General features: G+C 35.8%; 1 protein-coding gene across 2 annotated transcripts in view; it reads right to left on the bottom strand.

The window, feature by feature from the left end:
• Window positions 1-6,156: 6,156 nt before the first annotated feature.
• The window catches only part of LOC126469958 (galanin receptor type 1-like), a 214,991-nt gene continuing 195,411 nt past the window's right edge, over window positions 6,157-25,736 (bottom strand). For both annotated transcript variants that reach the window (XM_050097371.1, XM_050097372.1), the window contains exons 2-3: window positions 18,814-18,928; window positions 6,157-6,638 (exon numbers count right to left, since the gene is read on the bottom strand). In XM_050097371.1, the coding sequence (XP_049953328.1) occupies window positions 6,213-6,638; window positions 18,814-18,928 (541 nt within the window). In that variant the 3' untranslated portion in view covers window positions 6,157-6,212. The remainder of the gene's footprint in view (window positions 6,639-18,813; window positions 18,929-25,736) is intronic.

Genomic DNA, 25,736 nt, shown 5'->3' with positions numbered 1-25,736 from the left:
GCTGATTACTGTTAAAGATAAGGGAACAGGCTTATATGAATTACTTTTTATGCATGGAAATGACACTCTGTGGCCCATACATACATGAAACATTGATGTACATCACACAAAAACAGAGGTATTTATATTGAAAGCACTTAAGATCAAAAAACTTAAAAGCTGTAGAATTAGGTGTGCATCATTATGTATTTAGTGTAGATAATACTACTTATATTAATGTACACTTATTGTAGGTAGACACACTGTTCATGGAAATATGTAAAATTTTAAGAAGTTGGTAATTCAACTTCAATATTTTCTTTGAGAAGTCTTGCAACAGACTCATTATGGGTTATCAGATTTATAAATTTTTGTTTATGCTATGTGTTGTTAGTAATCATTTTAAGTTGTGCTCAAAGGTAGCTAACTTTTGTATGGAATGAAAATCTGGTTCTCTAGTCCCTCAACAAATTTGCAATTTTTAGTGAGGTGTGCGATATATGCAGCTGCGTTGTTATTTGTACTACTTTTTATTGATAGTGTCATATTTTTATTTATTTTCTTGGAGAAGGTAACTGTGAGATTTACTGCGGTGTACATTTTTTTGTTTCAACATTTTTATATTTGTTTCTTGCATATTTTACTTGGTAGCAGTTAATTTCTTTGAGTTCAGACTCTATGCAGACTGTTAAATTTTGTTATAAAAAGATTAACGATATTTATGATGCCATTGGTTTCATACTACACAGGTCTTTATGTAGATTACACACAGGTCTTTGTGTAGATTATTAAATTAAATTCACTTTCATTGTTTATTTGTCCTTAGATCTTATAATGCTTGTATGTCTGGGAGTAAACAATCTGACCATACTTGATATAATTAACAATTTCAACAGACTTCTTCCCACCTGTAGGTCAGTAATTAGCAATGATAGTGCTTTTACATATTTTGTAGAGACATATGACAATGACTTGCTATGTTTAATGGAGCAGGATATATTCTGTTATCAAATTAGACATTGATAATATCAGACAGAAGCTCACTAATAAAATGAACATTTGAGGGAAAAGAATAGGGAAAAATTCTGAACACAGTCTCTGGCAGGTTTCATTTTCTTAGTTCATTTACATATCAATTTTTATACTAATTACTATATCATCAAGGCATACTGTAGGTATACTCTCATTTTTTCACTTGAGTTTATTTGCATTAACCGATTTTTAAAAAAAATTAATAGCAACATCATAGCCATTGTTAGTATTTTCATTTTCAGAATTTAGAGAGATTTATTCTCTGAAGCTTAGTGTTTTTTTTTTTTTTTAAGGTGTTTGGAATATTCTCCACAGGTTCACATTTATTGTATTATATTGAATTAGCATGTTATAGTCAGCTTTCTTGGGTAATTTCATGACTTTTTTTATAAATTAGGTGTTCTAGCACTATTTGAAATTTGAACAGTTTTAGTTTTGTGTTTGGCTCTTTCCTGTGAAATGCAGTGTAGGCAAATAGATCTTGGGAGGTCTATATGAAAATGTCAAATATTTTATCTACAGACTAATGTTTAAACCAATTATTCAATTTTTCTCTTTTTACAAAAATACAAATGAAATCAAAAATATTGTTGTAATTATACTGTCTACAGTCTGGAGTTAAGTTTGCTGATGACAGTTCAGACTGAGGCAATATTGTAGGTATAATAAGGAACATATTTTCCAACATACCTACATTAATTACGTTCAGAGAGCAGTTAAATTTTCTCTTTTGTTGAGACTGCTGGTGGTATGAGAATATACTTGAGACCAACATTAGTAAATATCAAGTTTACATGTGATATTATTTTGGTGAAAAACATTATGCTTAAGTTCAGATTAAATGAGTGCATTAGGTATACAGACTATTTTTTCAAGTATCATAGATGTGTTGTCATGAAGGTTGCAACTGAAGTCTTAGGATATATGTTATAGGTCTAACAAATGTTACTGCTGAAGGAATTGCAACAACCAGTCACTATTTATGTTAAAAAATTTATTTTACCGACCTTTATCAGTTTTGGGTGTTTGCACACACATACATGGAAGGTGCACAGTAATAGGTATAATCTTTGTTCTTTACATTTGTCTTTTGTGCTGCACACTCATATTTAAAAGACATGAAGTCTGTGTTAACAGTCCATTGTGCCCATATTTCTGTTTTTACACTTAGAAAAGGTAGAAGAAAATGTGTGTGGTAATAACAAATATTAGACCTAGTATTTGATTTATGTTAGGTGGGTCTGAGAACATCCAAAACTGGTAAAGGATAATAAAATAAATTTGTTATGAGAAATAGTGATTGGGTGCTGCAATTCCTTCCACAGGAATACATGACAGTCCAGGTGTTCCTTCATCCATTACGGAAAAATAAATATATTACAAAGATGATGAAATAGAGTAGTTCAGCCCATAATAATTCTATGTATTCCTCTGTACAAAACATTTATACAAAATATGAGGAATTCCTTCAATATCTTTCATGTATATATAAGTTCGTCCATTTGCCTTTAGTTTCTGCTTGGAAACTGTTTGATTAATTTGAAATTTGGTATAACAAGGCATGACAGTTATGTTTCTTTTACCAGTGTTTATTCATTAATGTACCACATGTGATGCGGATATCATAGCTATGATCTGTATTTCATTCACCTTATTGTTGAAGAAATGAACATAATAACACTGAATTGTTAAATATTGCTATTTTATGCACTTAATGGTGGTGTTAATGGAGAAACACAAATTTCTACTTACCTTGGAATCTTCTTATTTTTGTAGCCTGGCTGTAAGAAATCATTATCATGAACACCAGATGTTTGTCCTGGAAGATTTCTTTTCTGTATTGTCCGATCATTTGTTAGGGCTGAAGGAGATTTGATGACAGATGTCTCCACTTCTTTTGTGATTGTTTTGGTCCTTTTTCGGTACCTTTCTCTCCTTCCTTCTTACTAAGAAAAGTATGCTAATTTACCACTCCATTGGAGCTAGTTGTGGCTAAATAAGGATTAGTTTTGGGAGCAGTTGAAACTGTAGTTACTTGTGTTGACATTAAACATTTGACGTTAAAACATTAGACAGTGTTATGTATAATGACTCTGTCTAAGGAAGCAGATATCTATATAAAGTAATTGTGCTATAAAATAAAATGTTTCTCATCCAAGGTTATATAATGCTCTGAATAACAGGTGATTATGTATACAGAGGGCAAAAAACCCAGATACTGCGACTGGAAGATCAGAGTGCCAGGGGGCAGTGTTACCTTCAAGCAGCAAGCACTGTTTGACAGTGCTCTGCATGTACCTTCAAAAGAGGCAACACAACAAGCATGTTGTGCCTGAGAAAGAACAGCTGGATGGTGACTGGCCCCTACCATTCGACTCATTGAAACATCAATAGAAAAGCTATTTTAACTGAAATATAGTCTTGATGATTATGTGCTTAAAGTCCCTGTTAATGTGGCAAGTGTCATTTGTACATGCCTAAACTGCATCACAGTTACTGTTGCCAAAACTTTCAATTTTGATTTGTGTATGGTGAAATCATCTTTAAAAGCCACTTTATAGTTTATTGATGTACTAGTGTTTGTACATGATGTTCATTTTCTGTGCATTGAGCCTATTATGACCGTCAGTGAAAGCATTCTTTTCTTTAATTTTAAATTCGTGGATATGTTGTAGGTTTTTGCATTCACAGGGCTCACTTACACTCATGAGCCAAATCGTTACAACCACTTGGTTAACAGCTTGTTGGTCCACTTTTGGAATGCAGTACAGCAGTAATTTTGCATGGAAAGTATTTTGTACATTTCTGGAGGTATGTGGCACCAAATGCCTATGCACTGTAAACTACGGGCTAGTGGTTTGTCGGCGTGGAGCACCCAATAGTATCCCAGCTGCGTTCCATCAGATCGCCAAGATATCGATGTCAGTTGACCATCATGCTTCTCAGTCCACTGTAGCATGGTTCTGGCCTTGCGATTCAGAAAGTTATCCTGCTGGAAGATGCCACTGCCATTGGGGAAGACATCAAGCATGAAATGATGCAAATGATCCACAACAGCATTTACATAGTCCACAGCTGTCGTGCCTTGGATTGCTACCACAAGTCTTGTGAAAGCCCAGTAAATGTCTCCCATAGTATAATACTGCCCCCACTGGCCTGCATCCAGGCAACAAGTTTCCATCGATCCACAGTCTGACATGGGTGATACCATATCCACTACAGTTGTAATTGACAATGTTGATGGGTCAGCAAGGCATGGGTAACCATAGAAGTCATCAGCTGTTGAGTCCCGTGTTCAGCATGTGTGCCAAATAGTGTGTAACAAAATACTTCTGTCTGCAACAAAACTGTATGGTTTCATCAGATGTGGCACTTCTTCAACCACTTTCCATAGATGCCTGTGCCAGTAGCAAGTGAACAGACAACCAGCTTCAATATTTCTGAGGCGCTTGTACCGAGGTGCCAGACTGTAACAATTGGCCCTTTGTCAAAGTTGCTTATGTCAGTGGATTTCCCCATTTGCATCCCTTATCCCCACTAGATTGGTTTCCCATTCTTCTCTGCTCCATCTATATAGTTTCCTTACCATGTCACATGCCTCCAATGAACAATCTTGCTGTGATCAGTGGTCAAAATATTTTGGTTCATCAGTGTATTTATTTGTCAATGTGTGTCATACATTCATATTTTTTAAAGTGGACTATTTAATTTCACTAATGTATGTTCATTTATCAGAGTAACTGTTGTAGGGCACATGTAATTGACTTTAATTAACTTTCATTCATTTTAACATCAATTTGATAATAACATCTTGTGTAATAATTATTGTTTAAAAGTTCCAGTTTATCGATCATTTAATATTTTGACACCTGTGCAGCCCTGGTTATCAGATTTGCACAGTGTGCACATCAGTTGTACATATAGCATTTTATTTGCGGCAATATACCAATTTGTGCTTTGTAACTATGAAAGACTTTTCCATTCAAATGTTGGTAGATAAATTAAACTTGTGAAGCAGAGCAACTTGTTTATTTTGGGATACTGATATATTAAATTTAATCTATTTGTCTGTAGATATTCTTCAGTGAATAGTTTCCTTTAAACTAAGATTGGGGTCAGTTTTTGATTAATTCTACAGCCTAGGGGCTCTCCGCTATGTGCTGTTGACATACATGTGGAACCTGCTGTTTGTATTTTAAATTGCAGGTACTGGATGATGGGAGCCATGTAGTCAAATTTTGTAGTGCCAACTAAAAAACTAAAAATTAAATAGTGACTGACACAGTTAATCATTTTTATTCACGTAAAGAAACTCTTGATTTCTGTAGGCTGAGATGAACCTGGTAATGGCTGTGTGTCTTCCTTTTTGCTCAAATGCTGATCTTTCATGTTAAAGATGTTAGAAAACCAAGAAATATATCTCTATAATAAGAATCATAATATGTGATATGAGATACCAGTTGACAAGAAAGAAAAGAAGGAAGGGAAGGGGGGAGGGGGGGGGTGGGAGAGGGAGGGAGGGGGGGGGAGAGAGAGAGAGAGAGAGAGAGAGAGAGAGAGAGAGAGAGAGAGTTTTCATGGAGTGCGGTTCATGCCTCAACCTGTAATTTAAAAAAAAAATCATGTTGGTGTATTTATTTAACCTTAACTGTAACACTTTACTGCAGACATATGACTGGTTTGTCAAATGTTTTGTAAAAACTGCTCTGTGTTGACACATGTGATACACACAGTAGGAAACCATGAGTACAGGTTTAAATCAAGTACTTTTCACTGTTGTGAAATAATGATTGCCCATATCTTCCATAGCAATTACATCTTTTATACTCACATATAGCAACTACCATTGATCATTGAACATACTTTCAATAGGATCTTGCTGTGTGTGTAACATGTAAAATAAAAGAAAATGTTACACTAAAGTTGCTGTAAAGCTTATTTTGTTACATTTCCTGCCGTGACATCTTTTTTTGTATTTATAAAGATATTGAGAGAAAAGGAAGTTTTGTGTTTTTATTTTAGTCTCTTTCATAGAATAAAGAGGTTAAGCCCAAGAAATAAATCACCAGGAAGAAAAGAACACTGTAAAACTCCAAGGAGCATACACAGAACAAGAAACAAAATGTATTTAATGCACACTGTTCTGTCATTTTATTATAATTATAATAGCAATTACAGGGATTCTTTAAGCATAATTCTCATCAGACCACTGTACTGTTGACAGAATCTGTGTTTTCCATTTCAGTGTGTCTCATGACATCAGCATTGTATGTGCTCGATGATGAGGACAGTGTGTATCGCGGTCTGATGCTTGTCTGTTGTGTGATTGTGCCATGATGCAATCTGCTGCTTCTGAAACTGCTGCTCCTGTGTCTGGACAAATTTCTTCTGCAGCCAAGAGTCTCAAACTGTCTTTTCAGTGAACGGCGGAAGTTTTTAGACATGAAAGAGTATATTACTGGATTAAAGCAAGCATGAATGACTGGCAGGATGTTGAACACAACCCTCATTGTGTACTCAGTTGGAGTAAAACTTTGTAGACCAATTTTAGTAAGCATGTTCATTATTATTCTTGGTCCCCAACATAGGAGGAAAAGTACTACTACCAAAATCAGCATTTTGATAACCTGGAAAAAAAGAAAATTAACATTTTAAATCCATACATCAGTGAAACTTTTCTTTACACTTGGAACTGGCTGTGGGAAAATACAATTCATTTTACCTGTCTATATTGTAAACTAGTTGTTATCAACATATATGTAATTCAAACTGGAAGTTATCAGGTTAGGGGAAAATGGAATAACATGCTCACTACAATATTTAAATTTCACACACACACACACACACACACACACACACACACACACACACACACAAACTGATGAGAATGATATCACAAAATGACAAAGGCAAAGCATATAACACCTACAGCTCAGCATAGAAAAAAATATTTAAAGAGTGAACTTCTACTATAGCCAACTGAAGGCCAGGACAGAAAGGAATGAAAGTCAAAACACACTCTTACAAATATGGAGAAGTTTCGACAGAGGGAATAGGAAAATACTTGAAAGCAAAACAATTAAAAAAAAATGCTGTGTAATTGGAAAGGCCATAGTATGTCAAGGCGCATAACTTGCACTGAATTCTGGTTGAAGGTTTTACTATATTGTTTGGACAATACTTTCATTATGAGCATTACTTTGTTGACCAAGAAAGACTGCTATAATTGCCTTACTGTGTTGTTTAATGACATTTGTTCCATCTTTGCCCCTCTTATTTAATAAAGACCATCAAAAACATATAGAAACCATGACGTGTGTCAAAACTGTTGTCAAATTAACGTTAAACATCAGGTTCCATTTTCAGAAGTTTCTTTCCCATTTCCAGCAATTTCTTTTTTACTTGTGAAGGAAGAGGAAGAAATCACAAGTTGCAGAAAAGTTATTGGAGTTGACTATGAGAAAAGGATGTGAAGTTACAAGAGAACAACAATCTAAACAAAAATAGAGCACACTTGTAGAAAATAGAGGAGGAAAATGAAAAGCATAGGGCGAAATTATAAATAAAAAATAAGAAGCCTGACACAGGTGGAAAGAGAGGTACCTATCAAAGGTAAAGGTGAAGTAAAGGAGCAGGCAAAGAGGAAATTGACATTATGGGAACAAGATGCAAAATAACAAACATATGGTACTCTCAGAACAGCAGCTCTCACAAAGTAAGAGATGGACATGGCAGAAACACACATTGTACAATGGAGACAGCAGGCAGAATGTAAAAGATCATCACAAGTTAAATCAAAACAGAGTATGAGAGACGAGTGTGTAATTTTTAATGAGTTTATGTCTGTTGGTTGTAAATACTTGCTGCAAGAGGGGAAGAGTCACCTTCACTATGTACAGGATAAAATTTTTATATTTTATGGACAATTTCATTGTTACTTTTTGCCTGTTAGTATTATTTTCTGTCAGTGTTTTTTTGCCTTCTTCGGCTTGCAGTATGTTCTTATTTTTGTCTTATTTCATTGTTTTCCAGTGTTATGTTGAAGATGTAAATATAATTAGCAATTACATTATATTTACCGACCTCATTTTTATTTAAAGAGAAATCATTTATATTAAACCCATTAAATCTAATCAGTTAAAGAAAAAAATAATTTTGTAACCAGACACCACTAAAAATATTAAGAGAAAGCATTGCCATAACTTGAAAGTAGTGTGAAACAGACCCCCCCCCCCCCCCCCCTCCCCGCCGAGTCTAAACTCGAACATAGAAGACAGAAACTGACTTCAGCATAACACCAGACATTTTGCGATGTCCACAAATCTTGCTGGCATAAGAATTTGCTTTTCCACTACATTGTGAAGGATATTGTATCCCTTTAGAATATCTTACACAGATGAGATCTGCCATTCTAGGTACACATAACAGACTCTTTGCAAAGTCAGCATTACTAGAGTTAACTATCTTCCCATAGTTGAAACAAGAACATAGAGCTGTGAACACAGACTTAATGAATGGATCTGTAGCCATAAAAGAAATTAGACTAATTCGAAAGTGCAATACAGGGCATTTCAGTATTTCCTTCACCTCTTTCTGAAGTATGCTTATTTCTTTCTGAATTATGCATGTTTCTCAAAAGCTTACTAGTTTAATAGCAAAAAGTTATTTTTTGTACATTAATGAAGCAATCTTCGTGTTTAACTTATGAATACAGTTAATGTTTTATCCAGCTGCTATCAGCCAATCACAGAAAAAGATACAATTTCATTCAAACATTTTTATGGCAGGAAAACACAACACTGATTATTTATTTCAATATTTATACACTATTATTTTTACTGTTGATTGAATGAAGATTGTGGTAACAACATGATCCGTTGTGTAGGCTAGAACGTAAGTTAGATTGAAAAGTATCAGATGCTATGTTGACTTAAGTGTTTGCAAAGCTATACTGCAGAATTCTGTGTTTTTCATGTTTATACTAGCGTACCATCAAACGGGGTGATTTTGGACACCGGGGCGAATTCAGACAGTATGGCTTATTTGCTCTTTGCCACTGCGTAGAAACAAAGAATTACTTATTTTAACGTCTGTGCACCAGTTATTTTAAGCGCAAGATTGCATTTATCACTTCCCACAACTTTTCTTTTGCGTCAATTTTTTCCATAGGGGAATAATTGATGAACAGTCTCAGTGTTAAAAATCCATGCATTATTGTAAAGTGGAAACTTTCTATTGTTGTGCTGAGCAGGAAGTTATTGTAACCATAATTCTTGATGCGCTCAGTAGCTAACAGCATTGAGACAATTTCTGTACAAGTTTGTCGAGTTTCTTGTGCAAGGTTATAAAAGAATGACGGTTTTTGTAAAACTGTGTACTGTGTGGGGTGATTTTGGACAATGCCAAGAACGTATAAGAGCAGGAGAGGTGCTACAGTACGGTGTAATTATGACCCGGAACTTTTAGATAAAGATGTTCGTGATATTCAGAGTGGTAAATTATCATACAGAAAAGCTTAAGATTTGTATGGTATACCTAAATCAACACTAAAAAATAAAGTGCAAAAAGCACATCCGAAAAAATGGGAGGACAGCCAGTGCTAAATAAAGAAGAAGAAGAAGAAGAAGAAGAAGAAGAAAAGAAGAAGAAGAAATGTTGAAGCAAGGTATCTTGAGGGCTGCACATTGGCGATTTCCCTTCACTAAATAAGATATTAGATATTTAGTTAAAGGCTACCTTGATAAATCTGGCTGAAAAGAGAAGAAATTTCGTAATAATTTGCCAGGAGAAGATTGGGTGCATTTATTCCTCAAATGACAGTCAGAAGATCTTCCTGTTCACTTAAGCAAAAATATTAAACTAGCTGGTCCAGAACTTATCTGTAATACATAAAATTCATTATATCGTTCTATATCACTTATTTGTAACAAAGGGCTACCTTAAAATGTGTAAAATGTCACCAAAATCAAATAAAAAGCATGTAGAATTTTTAAAAAAGGCAGTAACTGTCCGAATTAGCCCTCTATATTCTGTAACTTCAGACAGAGATTTAAAAAACACGTGTCCGAAATCACCCCAATCCATGGGGTGACTTCGGACGCTTTATTTAACTGCCTCAGATAAATATACCTACACATACACTTTCTGGTTCTGGGATATTTTATTCGTGACACTTATACCCTACCACTTCCATAACAATCAATTTAATCTAACAATATATACAAAAGTTACAATCAAAATAACAACAAAACTGTCCGAAATCACCCTGTTTGGTGGTACTACCAAAGTATCTAGTTTGATTGATGCATCACATTAAAGAACTCTCAAAAACAGGGAAATATCACCTCAGCAACTAAAACTGCTACAGGAATATAGTCCGCATGACGACATATCTAGAGTGATAGTTCTTTATCTGGGAAATCAACTGTTGTTTTAAAATTATATGCAATTTTCAAATTTGAGAAGAAAGATAAAATCCAATTTCACCATTCAGTAATTATCATTTACCAATTTTAGTGAACTCCCATCCTCAGATTTACAGCAGTTTTATGTAGGAACAGGAAAAATGTCAAATTTAGTGACAATTTATAAAAACCACCATTTTTGCATTGCATTGTTAAAATTCAAAGAGTTCACATTATTTTCTGCTTTGTCATTGCTGCAGGATTTTCATATCCCTAGACTAATCAGATGAATCGACATTCCTTGCAGATGTATCAGCAAAAGACGTCATGTAATGGGATACTGTATGTCGTTGGTACAGATAGTTGTTCTGCAGCTATTCATTATAAATCAGCCTGCAGAGAGACCACTTTGATATTTAATATAACCTGCAACTACATTTCCTTCAGTATTCTCAAACAGTATTATAAAATAACAGACAACAATCAGCAATGATGACACTAAAGCTGCTAGCATGACACCAAATTGATTGTTTACAAAGCTGGAAAAACTTACACTGTTTACCTTAACACTGCTGACTTGGACTAATTCTGACTGAGGAAGACCAGTCAAAATAAAAGTGAACAAATAGTATTGAGTATATGTTGTAGCCTTATAGTCTTTTGTGATTGGGTGACAGATTTGTCTGCATTATGTTTTGTATGAGCTGAATAAGGGATACAAATGCAAAGGATGAAATGAAATTATCATGGAGCATTTACATATCAGTTTTCAGAGTCGTTTAAAGCACTTTTGTGCTTAATGAACTGTAGAACCTGTGGCTTTTCTACTGCAACAATAGAGCATATCTTATTCTTAATAATTAGGTGTAAATAGAACCTCTCAGTAGAGGCAGGTTCGAGAGTTTCTGTTAGAGGCTGAGCAGCAGTGGCATAAATCAACAGGGTAAGTTATATATCTGTCGACATCCACACATTGTCACAACTGCTGTGATCACATTGCTGAGATTTCTCCAAAAAAGTACAAATTTTGTATCATTGTTCAATATTTAATCCTCAGTGGCTGATGTTGGAAAAGATATGCTAAAAACTATAGATAAGTAATAGTTCTACGGAAAGCAAGACAACTGAAATGATAAATTTTCAGCAGACACTTCGTGTATGAAAAGAAAAGGTAACCACGTGCCCTGAAGAAATAACTGAAAAACAATGCTGTACTTGAGTATTTCCAGTCCCTTATTTTTTTCCCCCTACCTGAGTTGTCAAACTCAACACAATAACACCTGATATAGCAATCTTACTGTGCTAAAGAACATGAAATTAATGCATGAGTTATATGTCAAAATATCATGAGGCTAAGAGTTTGCTGTACAAGAATTAAATATTCCAACAACAACAGCCTTCATTCACCTGTAAACGATTTTGGCAGAATATGTATGCTTTAAGATCAGCTTTGAAGCTTCTCCAAGAAGGAAAAAGAATGGAGCACAAGCTGGATCTATAAAATGCTGAAAAGATCAGCCTATAAATCCCCCCCCCCCTTTTTTTTTTACTAGCTTTGTGGGTGCTCTGAAGAACAACACTAGTTTGTAAGCTGTCTACATTATACAGTGAGCTGTTATCTCTGTTCATTCCACTGTTTGTATTCCACTCAGTATTTTCCAAGAAATATCAATGTTGACATGAGATTACCAATGTGCAATATGCTTTACCAGCCATGACAAACTGTGAAAGCTGGATGAAGAGTGATCTGTGCCAAACTCTGATGGCATTACATTAAGAGAGTGTGCTTTATTTCAAATTTCCTCATCATTTACAATAATTTGAAAAACTCAAGAATATCCCATGTATCCAATAAACAACAAATGTTGTTACAAGAAAATGGGCCTTTATATTCTCTAAAGTTTCATATATTTTAAATATGTAGGCAAAAGTAATGGTTTGTGATGGAATATGGAAAATACATTTTAGATGAGGACATTAAACTTGTTGAACCCATTAGTGTTTGAGATTAGTAGGTGCTGTGTTGGTGGCAGATTTCACCCTCTTTCTTCTCTTACCATCTTCCAACACATATGTGACACCACACTAGACTTACACCCATTACAGTCACCTATTCTATTCTTAACAATTACACTTAACAAACACACACTGCACGCAATTCGTGAAGGAAAGGTGCCTATGGGTGCAAAGGATAGAATATACTTTTCCAGTTCAGGTGGCTGAACCTAACCTTTGGGATTTCACAGCTAGTTGTATCATACAACTTTACTTTTGTTGCACAATGGTTTGACAGTGATGTAGTAAACGTAACACTTCTTGAAACTGACCATTCAACCAAGAAGTTAATCATGAATCATATTGCACCTGGTGTTGGTATTCAGTAGCTATTCTTAATTGTTAGTGAGACACTATGAGAGCAATGTGACAACTTTTTGGCCTGGCAGTGTAATACAGTAGTTGTTAGATAAAAAATGCACTTATGTTTCAACATCGTCCTCTTATGGCAGTGCACTTTACTTTTCCAATTAGGAGAGTCCACCCCTGAAGATTTATTTTGGAGAGTGTGTAAAATAGTCACTAATGGTTCTCATAGTCTCTTCATTTGACTTGAAACATTTTTTCAGCCACAAATTTCCTTAAATGTGAAAATACAAGGGCTATTCAGAAAGTAACTTGGTTTTTAGAATTAAAAAAAAAAGAAAAAAAGAAATGAAACTTATTTTATTACTTACATTTGAAATGCACATTGTTCAGTTATTTCTCAACATAATTTCCGTACAAATTAATGCACTTATCATAATGATACACCAACTTGTTAATACCATCATTGTAGAATGTTGCCACCTGAGACTTCAACTCTGTTTGGACACCTTTGTACAGTTTCTTGTCATCATCGAAGCCCTGTGTTGCAGGCCAGGTCTTCATGTGTGGAAACAAGTGGAAATTGTTCACAGTAAGTTCCAGAATGTGCAGTGGATGACTAAAATCTCCCAACCGAAGCCATTCAATATCCTTTGAGTCTAAATCACTGTGTGAGGTCATGTATTGTCATGAATGAAAAAAAACCTTGGAATGTAACTTTCCTTGATGTTTTGATTTATATCACTCTCCTTGATTTCTTTAATGTTTCACATTTGCAAATATTTTCACTGATTTTCTCCACCAGTTCAGCACTGACAATTCTGGGCCACTTCACACTTTCTCCTGAAGATTAGTATGGCTGGCCATTGTTAAATGTGATGAACTATTGTCTCACTTCAGCTTCACTCAGTTCATCATTTCCATACATTATACAAACTTCCTGACAAATCCCAATTGGCCTCAGTTTTTTGGAGAACAAAAACGTGTGTGTGTGCGCGCGCAGTTCATGGACTGGTCTTTGTAAATCATATTCTGACTATGTTGTGATTACTTGGTCATCTACAGCAAATAAGTCCACCTTTGGTACTGCTCTGTATTAGATTTCAGAGCCAAGACTTTCTTTACAGTTACAAATAACAATTTATATGTAAAACTTAAACAACAGTGCAGATGACAAAGGACATGCTTATCTGAAGTATTGGTTTGATTGATTGATTGATTGATTGATTGATTTCTTTATTAATCCATGTAACAATTTACATTGTGTGGATTTCGTCAGCAAAAACATATACAATACAATATACCTACAATTATACACATAAAATTAGTATTTACACACATTTTTGAGGTATCTTAAATTAGTTTTATATCCTTATGTAATTTGTAATTTTCTTATAGTACTGTACAATTTTTGATTACATATCATAATTATTTCCTCATGTATTACAATGCAGGCTACTTTAATTACACTACATGTTTTAATTCAGATAGTCCGTTACTGCGTAATAACTTTTATTTAATAAAAAAAATTTTAGTTTTGTTTTGAACTGTCCGATTGTGTCAATATCTCTTATTTTTTGGGGTAATTTATTATATAATTTAACAGCATTGTACAACAAGCTCTGCTGAGTTTTAACTTTATTTTTCCTCTCTAGATGCAGATTGAATTGGTTTCTAGTTTCATAGCTGTGTACTAATGAATTTTTCATATAGCAGTCAATATTTTTTTTTACATACATAACACTTTGAAAAATGTATTCACAGGGGACAGTTAGGATTTCCAGCTTTTGGAAATGTTCAAGGCAGTGAGCCCTACTGCCACTCTTGGTTATTATACGAATTGCTCTTTTTTGTAATTTGAAAACTATTTGAATATTTTTACTGTTGACTCCCCAAAATATTATTCCATAGGTAATAACAGAGTGGATATAAGAAAAATATACAGATCTGACACATGTAGTATCACAAACTGCAGTCAGAATTCTCAGAGCATAGCATGCTGTAGCGATTCTGTTACTAAGTATTTTAATATGTTCTTCCCACTTTAACTGACTGTCAACATGCATACCAAGAAATTTTGTGTAGTCTACACATTCTATAGTTTCATTGTTTAACTTAAAGTTGTTAAAGTGTGGTTTTTTGCAGACATAGAAGTTAACAGCATTTGTTTTTTTAAGATTTAGTGTTAGTTTATTATTGGATGCCCACTCACGTACACTGTTTAGTGTTTGTTCGGCTTTTTCTTTTAGTGCATCTGGTGATTTGTCACTGATTAGAACATTTGAGTCATCTGCAAACAATATTGTTTGTCCATGCTTGATGCTCTGTGGGAAGTCGTTTATGTAAATGAGGAATAGTACTGGGCCAAGGACACTACCCTGTGGGACACCTATATTTACATAATTTGGGTCTGAAGTATACTTTACAATATAGTGGTTTACAGTTATTTGCTTTTTTCCCACATTACCTCCGCTTTATTGTTTCTCTTGGGCCAGAGATTTCTAACAGCATTTAACATATGGGCTGGAACTCCTTTCTCTTTCATAATTTCCAATAGTTTTTGTCTACTGACTCCAAGAAAAGTTTTAGCATGCCATAATTTTTAACTGTTAGAAATGTAGGTTTGTTGAATTCTTTGTGTTTTCCAGTTAACTAGATTATGTTATAGACTCAATATGTATAGGCTCTTCCTCTTAAAAAGCCATGTTGGTTGTTTAATAGCATAAGGGAGGCTGTTTGATAATACTTCATATATCATCATCATGATGGATAAAATGCTATAATGGTGCCTTAATTGATATAACATGGTGTCTCCTTAGTCTTTAAAAATGTGGGGCTAAAATCATACCACTTGGTGTAGAGTAAAAGTTGTTAAAATATCTAGGGTATAGATTGATGATTTTGACTAGGAGAACTTCATTTGTACTGAGGCACAGTATCATGTATCAGATATTAAATTGCCAATTACTCTACTCATACCATCCCCATCATGTGTAGGACTTCAACAATGCAGAATTGCCTTCCAACTGCATTTCTGCTCTGCCACAATTTATTATTAAACATAATTATCTTCTTTTAAAGAACAGATTCAGCTGAGATGGTATTTTTAATTCCATAACTGATATGTTTGGACTTACTGTAATGTTTATAATGCACACTTCACAATATCAGCAGTACATGTTACTGAGTATCCGTGTGAGATTACTCTCTCACGGTGTAAATGGACCTTAATTCTTGCTACATAGATTAACATTTATGAAGTATCTTCACTTGTAGCAAAGTGTTCTTCCTGATCTTTTATAAGATGTCTCATTTTAACTGTGGCTGAAAATTTGGTTAATACACTAGTGCATAGTCCTAGATCACTGGACTTATTCCATGGATTCCTGCATTTTTGGTCATGTAAAATACCTCGTGCACATGGCTCACATTACAACACTGGAAAATTGGGAATGTTGCTTTGAAGGATAAACTGATGGAAAACACAGGAGAGCAACAGAAGATTCACAGATTATTGCAGAGACATGCTATATAATATATGGACACAAGAACAGCATTCTGAACACTTTTTTCTGTAACATTGTGTTGATGAATTGATTACAAGTTTCTATGGAACTCAGAAATAGGTGTCACTATTTCAAAATTGGATAATTTGTGGAGCCATTGTATACTGGAACTTTCTTGCTTGTTTATGTGTCTCCTTTTCTCTTTCCTATAAATAACAATTATTTATGAAGCACATGCATGAAAATAGATTAAGGAAAGGCAAACCTACATTTCTAGCATTTGTAGACGTAGAGAAAGCTTTTGACCATGTTGACTGGAATACTCTCTTTCAAATTCTGAAAGTGGCAGGGGTAAAATACAGGGAGTGAAAGGCTATTTACAATTTGTATAGAAACCAGATGGCAGTTATAAGAGTTAAGGGGCATGAAAGGGAAGTAGTGGTTGGGAAGGGAGTGAGACAGGGTTGTAGCCTATCCCCGATGTTATTCAGTCTGTATATTGAGCAAGCAGTAAGGGAAACAAATGAAAAACTCAGAGTAGGAATTAAAATCCATGGAGAAGAAATAAAAACTTTGAGGTTCGCCGATGACATTTTAATTCTGTCAGAGACAGCAAAGGACCTGGAAGAGCAGCTGAACGGGATGGACATGGTCTTAAAAGGAGGATATAAGATGAACATCAACAAAAGCAAAACAAGAATAATGGAATGTAGTCAAATTAAATTGGGTGATACTGTGGGAATTAGATTAGGAAATGAGATGCTTAAAGAAGTAAATGAGTATTGCTATTTGGAGAGCAAAATAACTGATGATGGTCGAAGTAGAGAGGATATAAAAAGTAGACTGGCAATGGCAAGGAAAACGTTTCTGAAGAAGAGAAATTTGTTAACATCGAGTATAGATTTAAGTGTCAGTAAGTCGGTTCTGAAAGTATTTGTATGGAGTGTAACCATGTATGGAAGGGAAATGTGGACAATAAATAGTTTAGGCAAGAAGAGAATAGAAGCTTTCGAAATGTGGTGCTACAGAAGAATGCTGAAGATTAGATGGGTAGAGCACATAACTAATGAGGAGGTATTGAATAGAATTGTAGAGAAGAGAAATTTCTGGCACAACTTGACTAGAAGAAGGGATCGGTTGGTAGGGCATATTCTGAGGCATCGAGGGATCACCAATTTAGTATTAGAGGGCAGCATGGAGGGCAAAAATCGTAGAGGGAGACCAAGAGATGGATAGACTAAACAGATTCAGAAGGATGTAGGTTGCAGTAGTTACTGGGAGATGAAGAAGCTTGCACAGGATAGAGTGGCATGGAGAGCTGCATCAAACCAGTCTCTGCACTGAAGACCACAACAACAACATGCTATAAGAATTGTTCTAAGAAGTGTCGTGATAGAAGTTTGACTTCTGATGACAAGGGCCAGAAGTGTTCAAAAAAGCTTGAACTATAATATTAAATTAATCTGGCATCTCAGTGTTTTCTAGTTTTAGTGTTTTGTAGATGTCTGTAACAGAGAGTTTTTTCATATGAATATTAGTCTTCATATTTCTATAACTGAGCGTCACTTACTTAATGTATCTTACATAATACATATCTCTAAAATTGAATTAAATCACATATCATATTCTCCTTTAACAACAAAGAAGGAAGTTTGTATCATAAGTAATTTTTATAAGTATTTTTCTTCCATTCAAGTTGCTGAAATATTTATTTTGGGCACAAACAAGAAACAATTGTGCATTGATCTACACATGTTGGGACAACCGTCAATTGCAGCCAGACTCACTGCCATCAGCTATTTTAAACCAGCAAACCTAAAGTGGCTCTAAATGTTTACTAAGTCATTAAAAGAGGTTGCAAGAACCAGTTTGCAGTGACAGAAAGACTTGCCAGCCTAATAACTGTAGAGAGGATCTCCTGACCAATTATGCCATATGATCATCTCAATGTAAAATGAAAACTATTTTGTGGCAAAAATTTCCCTTGTGCTCAATTTGTGTTTGGAAGAAGTGTGTCAATTTCGTATAATATGAGGATAACTATTCCTTATACTGAAATCAAACTGAAGATTTGACGAGTGTTTTGTTTCAGTGCCATAAGATATACCAACCATTACTTGTGTTATGTCTTTTATTGAGCATCATAATAGATTTTACACGAGGAGAAAAACTTATTGTTGATTGTTTCGAAGTCATAATATGTTTAAATTCTTCAGAATTCAGAATACACCATATTTATTTTGGTACTTAATTACGGCATGTACATATAATTATGCAGAGAAATAAATTATCTCCACTTGTAAAATTAAGTAAATGTTTATAAACTGACTGGACAAGTCTATACATCAGAATTAGAGATCAGTAACTAAAAAATCTGTGTTCACCTGAATTAAGTTTCAATGTCTTCTACTTTTTAATGATGTTTAATTGCATATGTTGAATTTTATGCAATGTATCTCTTGCCTCCAAGCCATGCACTAGAGAATTTTGTGAGTACTCAATCAGTGGTAGCATTTAGTTGACTGATGTACCTGCTTCCTTGTGGCGCGTGCTGTGTCAGCCCTGTTTCGTCTTCTAGTCACTGTGTGTCTGCTGCTTTGTGAGGCTGTCAATGTGTTCTCTTGACGGCTGGAAATTCTGTTTGTGCTGAAAAGTACAGTCTTTTATTGAGTATGTTTATAATAGTTTTTTAAATAGATGACCTCTACATATTATGCTCACAGAGTATAGATGAAAATAATTTAGAATAAAAAATAAAGACACACTGTTTTAACCCTAAATACAAGAGTGACACTTTAACTTAACATACTTTCATACTTTTTCTTAAAAACTGAGCAGAATGGTCTCCTGATTAAAAAAATTGCACCTTTAAACAAAGTTAACTCAACATACGCATCTATGATTGAAATGTAATTCTATTTATATTATGTGCAATGTCTTTGTTTCTTGTGGATTAAATGTTTTCAGTCATTTTACACAAACATGTCACGATGAGACTGAATGGCTAGCCAGCACTTTCCATCAGGAGTTTAAATTAACCATATGGCTGTGAAGCATCAGTGATTGCAAGTTATTACAAAACCATTTCATTTTCAGTCATAATCCCAAGCATGTTCAACAGCTATTACCAATTTTTATGGTAATGTCACCTTCAAATAATCAGCTGTACTGAGGGGCATATTATCACTGCTATATGTTGAAATACTAAATAAACAAAGACCTGTAAGACAAGCATGGTGAAATATGTCTGGCTACATTGTCCTCAGTAATGTTGCACAGCTTAACGTGCAGCTGTTGGTCAGCTTCTGGTATGGCAAAACTTGGTGTGTATCTCCGTCCATAAAACTACACAAAATAGCTGCAGTTTTCTAGTGTTATTTTTATTTATACAATTATTTGCTTAACAACTTCTTTTTAATGATAATGACATGAAAGAACTACATCACAACAGTCAATATCAGCAGTTTGCAACTGATAAGTGTTGGCAATCCAGAATTGACATTGCTTGTACGTTGTTGATGATTCTAGGCTTTCACATTTTGGATTACTCTCAATTTGCCCTTTCGGATGTGTGTACATTTTTCCCATCATCCACTTGGTCCTTTTGGCCACTTGCCAGAAACTGACTCGTGGCATTCCCTCATCTGGGTAGTGTGTTACTATAGTGGTGAAGAGGCTGATTCTTGCATGTGCATAAATTCATAACAATGGATCAAAAGTTTCTGGAGCCTTTGGCAGCATAAAACAATGCTACAGACACAACAGCAGGAACATATGAAACTGCAACTACTGTCAACTACTGCAGCAGGAGCAGATGCAAGAGCTGTCAAGCAAGATGTAGAGCTGGTCCAAAACGCAAGCATGCAGCCAGTGGGGCGAACATCTGCAAGCAGCCATCACCCCTGTCTGCGCAGTTTTCTATGTCTCACGGCACTGTAGAGAGGTGGAAAAACTACTTGTGTAGGTTTACGCTGTATTCAAGGTAAGAAACATGTCAGATCCCGCAGTCCTGAGTGCTTTGTTACTTAGCAGTAGTAACAGTTTGCACAAGATTGTGCAAAAGTATGGACCCTCCCTTTCTGTATCTACAGCAGATCACAAGATGCTACCCCACCTCAACATTGGATTCACTCCCATAGCCATTTAAGTCTTGTCCAAACTGTTGGCTTCATCATGGGCATCGCCAAGTGTCCACTTTTTTTGCATGTCTCAAGTGAGGGCTCGTAGCAGTACTGTGCCAGGACAGGACAACGGAGTGATGAGTCAACATGCTGGTGTTTGCCACTACATTCTGGGTGCAGTACCTGACCAAGCATCAGTGCTTGCTTTAACCCTTGTGTTGGCAGAACCCTGCCGAGCACCTAATAACCTCTTGTTTGAATTAAATACCAGTGGTGTTACAACACAGTTCTAAGTTCACTCAGAGGAAGTAATTTCTTTGGTTAACTGGGAAACCTATCAGAGTTTGGGCTCCATCTGTCTGCAGATGCTGCAGTGGCAGGTTATTCGATATAGCCAGCAAAAGATTCCTTTGAGAGGACAAACTGCTGTGTGGGCAGAATACTAGGATATGGAATGGCACATCACTTTGTTGATCATAACTTCACTGCTGGCTGTAAACATTTTTGGTTTAGATTCATTCACTGCATTCAGTCTGTTCTCTAACAGCTGCTAAAACAATGTTTACAAGTTTTACGTGAGTTCATCCATGGTAGCACCAGTCAAGCTCAATACAATTCTAGATTTTAGAACCATTATCACAAAATTATCAGCAGTTATTCCGATCAACGTTGGGTATGGCTAAAGAGTTTAACGTTCATATGTCACTCATGCAGTCCACTGTGCCTATGCTGGTGCCATAAAGGCCAAATTATCCACATTACAGGTGTGTGGAGCAATTACACCAGTCTTCGATAGTTCTTGGTGACACTCATGGCCATTATAAAGAAAGCGAACAGGTTCATCAGAATTTTCAGTGATTTTAAGACCATGATTAATGCACAAAGTTGGATCGACATTTCCCCAGTTCCTTGACCAGGACCTTGTTTGAAAGTTAGCAGGGGCACAATATTTTACGTAGACTGATTTGAAGGGTGCATACTTGCAGCTACCTCTAGATGCAGATACATGAGAAGCCTTGGTAAAAAAAAGCATTTTAGAATGTTTCATTACAAGAGACAACATTTTGGGGGTTGCCTCAGCAACAGTAAGTTTCCGAAGATACACACAGCAACTAACTCAAGGTATTCCAAAGTGCATAAACTATTTGAATGACATTTAGGTGACTGGTGCTACCATGGTTGAACTCACGTAAAACTTGTAAACATTGTTTTAGCAGCTGTTAGAGAACAGACTGAATTGTAACCTGGAGTAATGCAAGATCCTGTGCAGTATTGGGGCATATGTTAAGCAGCAAAGGGATCATGCTGATGACAGAGCATATCAATGCTATTGAGAAACTGGTGGGTCAAAAATCTGGAAGAAATTGCAGTCTTTTCTGGTGAAAGTGATCTGCTACACAAAGTTCATTCCCCAGGCAACTCACCTTACACATCCAGTGACCTTGTAAGGGTAGAGATGTAAATGTGGCATTTGACGGATTGAATCTACCCCTATACTTTATGCTACAGCACAGTGTACCTCTTTGCTACAGTGCAGTGGCATAACTGATGGGGTGCCCCATAGTTCTGGAAGGTACAAGCTCATTCTAGAGACTGGCTGGCGGTAGGCAGTCAGTTGCACTCGAGCCATACTTGTAGCCTTCATGTGAGCAGGATGTGAATATGTATGAGAGCACCATCATGAGAACTGTGTTAAAAATATTAATTCGTCAATTATGAAATATTTAATATGGAAAAGAAGACTGCACAGAAAAAGAATGTCAATGACTAACACATTTGATATTATGAATGAGGAGGATATGCAAGTGTAGTGCAAGTGCAGTTAGAAACCATGTGAAATTGATTTGCAATCAAGAAACAAATAAAATCAAGTGCTTCATACCAGTGTGTTATCTAATTGACAACATCAATCGCTTTCCTAACTTTTTTATGGGATTGTTTCGCATTAGTTTGAATGAAGTAGATAGGACATGTGTTGTAATTTACACAGTAGAGACTCTAAATACAGTTGCATGTACTTTGAGAGTATGTTTGCCACTCAAAAAACTGGTTGTCTAGATGTTTGATAGCCTTGAAAATGTCAAGCAGCCGGAGTGAAACATTGAAAGCAAACTGAGTTACATATAGGGGGCAGCTTACATGTAACAACACATGACAACATGGACTGCATGATTCTCAGATGTGCTCATAAGAAGAACAAAGGAAGGAACAATTTTCTAAACATTTAGGATATGACAGAAGAGCTGCTACAAGAAAGAAGAAGAAGCCAGGCTACCAGATGATTAGCAGATCAAGCAGATGCCACATCACAAAAATCAGCAGCTAGCAGTACAGTGGCCAACAGCAGCAGCAGAAGTACAAAACAAGTTGCAAGTTGCTGTAAGCCATTAAGCAAAAAATGATGCAGTAGAAATTGATAAATAGTGTGACAAAAAGTAATCAATGACAGGTGCTGTATAGGCTATGAAGTACGTGTGTGACAAAACAGCGAAATTTTAGAACAGTGAATATTGGTAAATTTGGGATCAGATACAGAAAAGTAGCAAAAAATTTCAAAAAGTGTAAAATGAGCCAACATTGCATGTAGAGGAAATCAAACAGGAGAGTGTTTCAGAGGAGGCAAATATCAGTCAAATGTAGAGCAACAGGAAAACTGGTTACCAGGGAGTGAAATGGAACAAGAAAATGAATCCGATGGGGAGGAAAATCTGTTAATTAACTCAACAAAATTATTCTTTGAAGATAGCATGGAGTGGGAAAGTGCAGGAATTCAGGCCACACCCCAAGCAGTTGGCACAAAAGCCATGATCATACCCAAAATGGAAAATTGAGAAGCTATGGAGGCAAGCAAAGATAGTTAGTACAACATTTTCGAAGAAACCCCAGAGCTAAGGGGAGGAACTGGTTTTGATTTACAACTAATGATGAAGGCAGTCAAGGAATTAGATGAAAAAATAGATAAGTGAGTAAAAGAAATGTAATGGTCACTAAACAGAAAAATAATTAAGCAAATAGAAGAAATTAAAAGTCAAACAAGGAAATTAAATCATTAATATTAAGCAAACTCAAATCAGACATTAAAGCACTTGAAGAAGATCAGGGAAAACAATTTGTGATTCACAAGTTTTGAGGCAAGATTTAAAGCATGGGAGGAAAAGATGGATAATGAATTAAAAAGAAAGGGAAGGAAGAACATGAAAAAGTAAACAATGAAATAAAATCACAATTCAGAAAACAGGCAATAGTAGTTAAACAAATAAAAGAACAACAAAAACAGATGCAGGATAACATAACACTAGAGATAAACACAATAGGGGTTTTGGGAAATATGATCGCACAAGGATGAGAAGAAACTAATAAATGAGTAGAAGAGGTTGAGAAGATGGTGAAAGTCACAGGGGAGATGGTAGCAGAAATGTAGAAGTACAAAAAAATATTGAGCAAAAGATCAAGCCGGTTGTAACTGAGAAACTAATTAGTGAAATAAAACATTAAGTGCCTAAACTGCAGTAGTGACCCTCAAGTGGAGTTCGTAAACAGTTGTAAGTTCAGTAAATTCCACCACAAAGGCAAGTTACACCCTGCTGCATTTATAAGGAATTTCCAGAGATCATTACCAAAATTACGGGATAAAGAACTAAAATTGCTTACATCATAAATCAAATAGAGGGTGAAGCATATGACTGGGGCATATGGTTAGATATGGAACATTTAACCTATGCAGAATTCAAGAAGCTGCTCTTAAAAAAGTATTGGCCCAAGAACAAACAGGATGACATATTAATCTTTATATGGAATTTTCCATATTAAGAGAATGAGCAAGAACTAACAGTGAGTTCTTTGGAAAGGAATTAGAGAGGAATCAGATGAGAAAAATGTGGTGCAATTGGGGTGATACAAAGGCTGCCACGTGAAGTATGTAGTCGTTTAATAGTAACCATTACTGACTCCGTGGGCCAGGCCAGGGTTATATTTGAGCAATTAGAGTGTGCAGATAGGCTGCCAAAAGTGAACACAGACCATTCCAGTAGTGCAGCCCCACATCATGGGACATGCTACTAACAGTAGTGGCAGAATGAACAGAGTGTTGTATTCTGCCAGCTCGTCTAATATAGGGTGCCTAGGAAAGCTGATTTCTAGGATCACTAGACAACAATTCAAGCAAATCATATTAATGGACTTTATTACAAAAGGAAATGATTAAAATGATTACAATAATTAACTTTGTGAGATACTGACATGTTTTAAGCAAGGGGTGATAGACAAACACAAGCAAGCTCTTCAGCAAATACAATTCCAATACAAGCAAAACAATACATTTCATAAGTCACTGCTGTAGCATTAATAGGATGGCTCGTCTTCAACTCGAGCTACAGCCAGACAGAGTGGTACTTATATTCTCTTGGCCTAGATGCCGCTTATGTCTTGCTGATGTCCTAGAGAGGGGTCTGTCAGTGTGCTATTGGCTGATGTCGTCTCACAGCCCTCTCTGCTCTTCCTTTCTTGATTGTTGTGTTGGCACTTGACATTACGCCGGAACACAGAGAAATGGTAGAGGCCAAGAACATGGCAGTTAAGCTTTCAGATCTCATGATGATCAAAGGACAGGTAGAAGAGAGGAAGAAAGGTGCAGCTTGCACAAAGATAGCTGCAGTGGATGGAGGCAGAGAAGTGGAGCAGAACCTTCTGAGAATGGAGGAACGGAAAACATGTAGGTTTTTCAGGAGTGGCCCGACCGGAAATATACATGGCAGGGCCTGTAAACGCAGACAATGAAGAAATAAATATTCATGCCATAAAGGCTGAACAACTAAATGATGAGCTAGAAGACCCACTAGAGGCCACAGTAAAAGATAAGGTGATAGTTACTCCAATAATTGAAGTTAAAATACGTGGGTGTGCAACTAGGTCTGTAGTCAATTTGGGAAACCAGCTGCATGATATAGCTAACAACATATATAATGAGCTACTGAAATCAGGAAACAACATATGGAGTTTACAATAAAAGAAGCTGTTGATGGATACAGGAAAGTGGTGAATTGTCAAGTAATGGTGGAGGTTGAGACTGAAGGAGACATATACAGAATGGATGTGGTAGTCATGCCTAATTTGCAAGAAGTCATTATAGAGTCAGACTGGTTGACGGAGCACGAAGTAGAAATCGATTATGGAGAAAATAAGGCGAGACTTTATGATGGAGAAAAAGAGAAGATAAATTTCAATGACAAAATTACACTAGATAGAGTACTAGATTTTTCCCATGTTGCTAAGTAGCAACCTGTGAAGATGTAATGGAAGAGGAAAATTCAGTAAACCGCATCTGTCAGTACAAA

Source organism: Schistocerca serialis, chromosome 3 (genome assembly GCF_023864345.2).
Source record: "Schistocerca serialis cubense isolate TAMUIC-IGC-003099 chromosome 3, iqSchSeri2.2, whole genome shotgun sequence".
NCBI lineage: Eukaryota > Metazoa > Arthropoda > Insecta > Orthoptera > Acrididae > Schistocerca > Schistocerca serialis.
The sequence above is the reverse complement of the archived record's forward strand: the minus strand, read 5'-3'. Positions and strand labels throughout refer to the sequence as shown.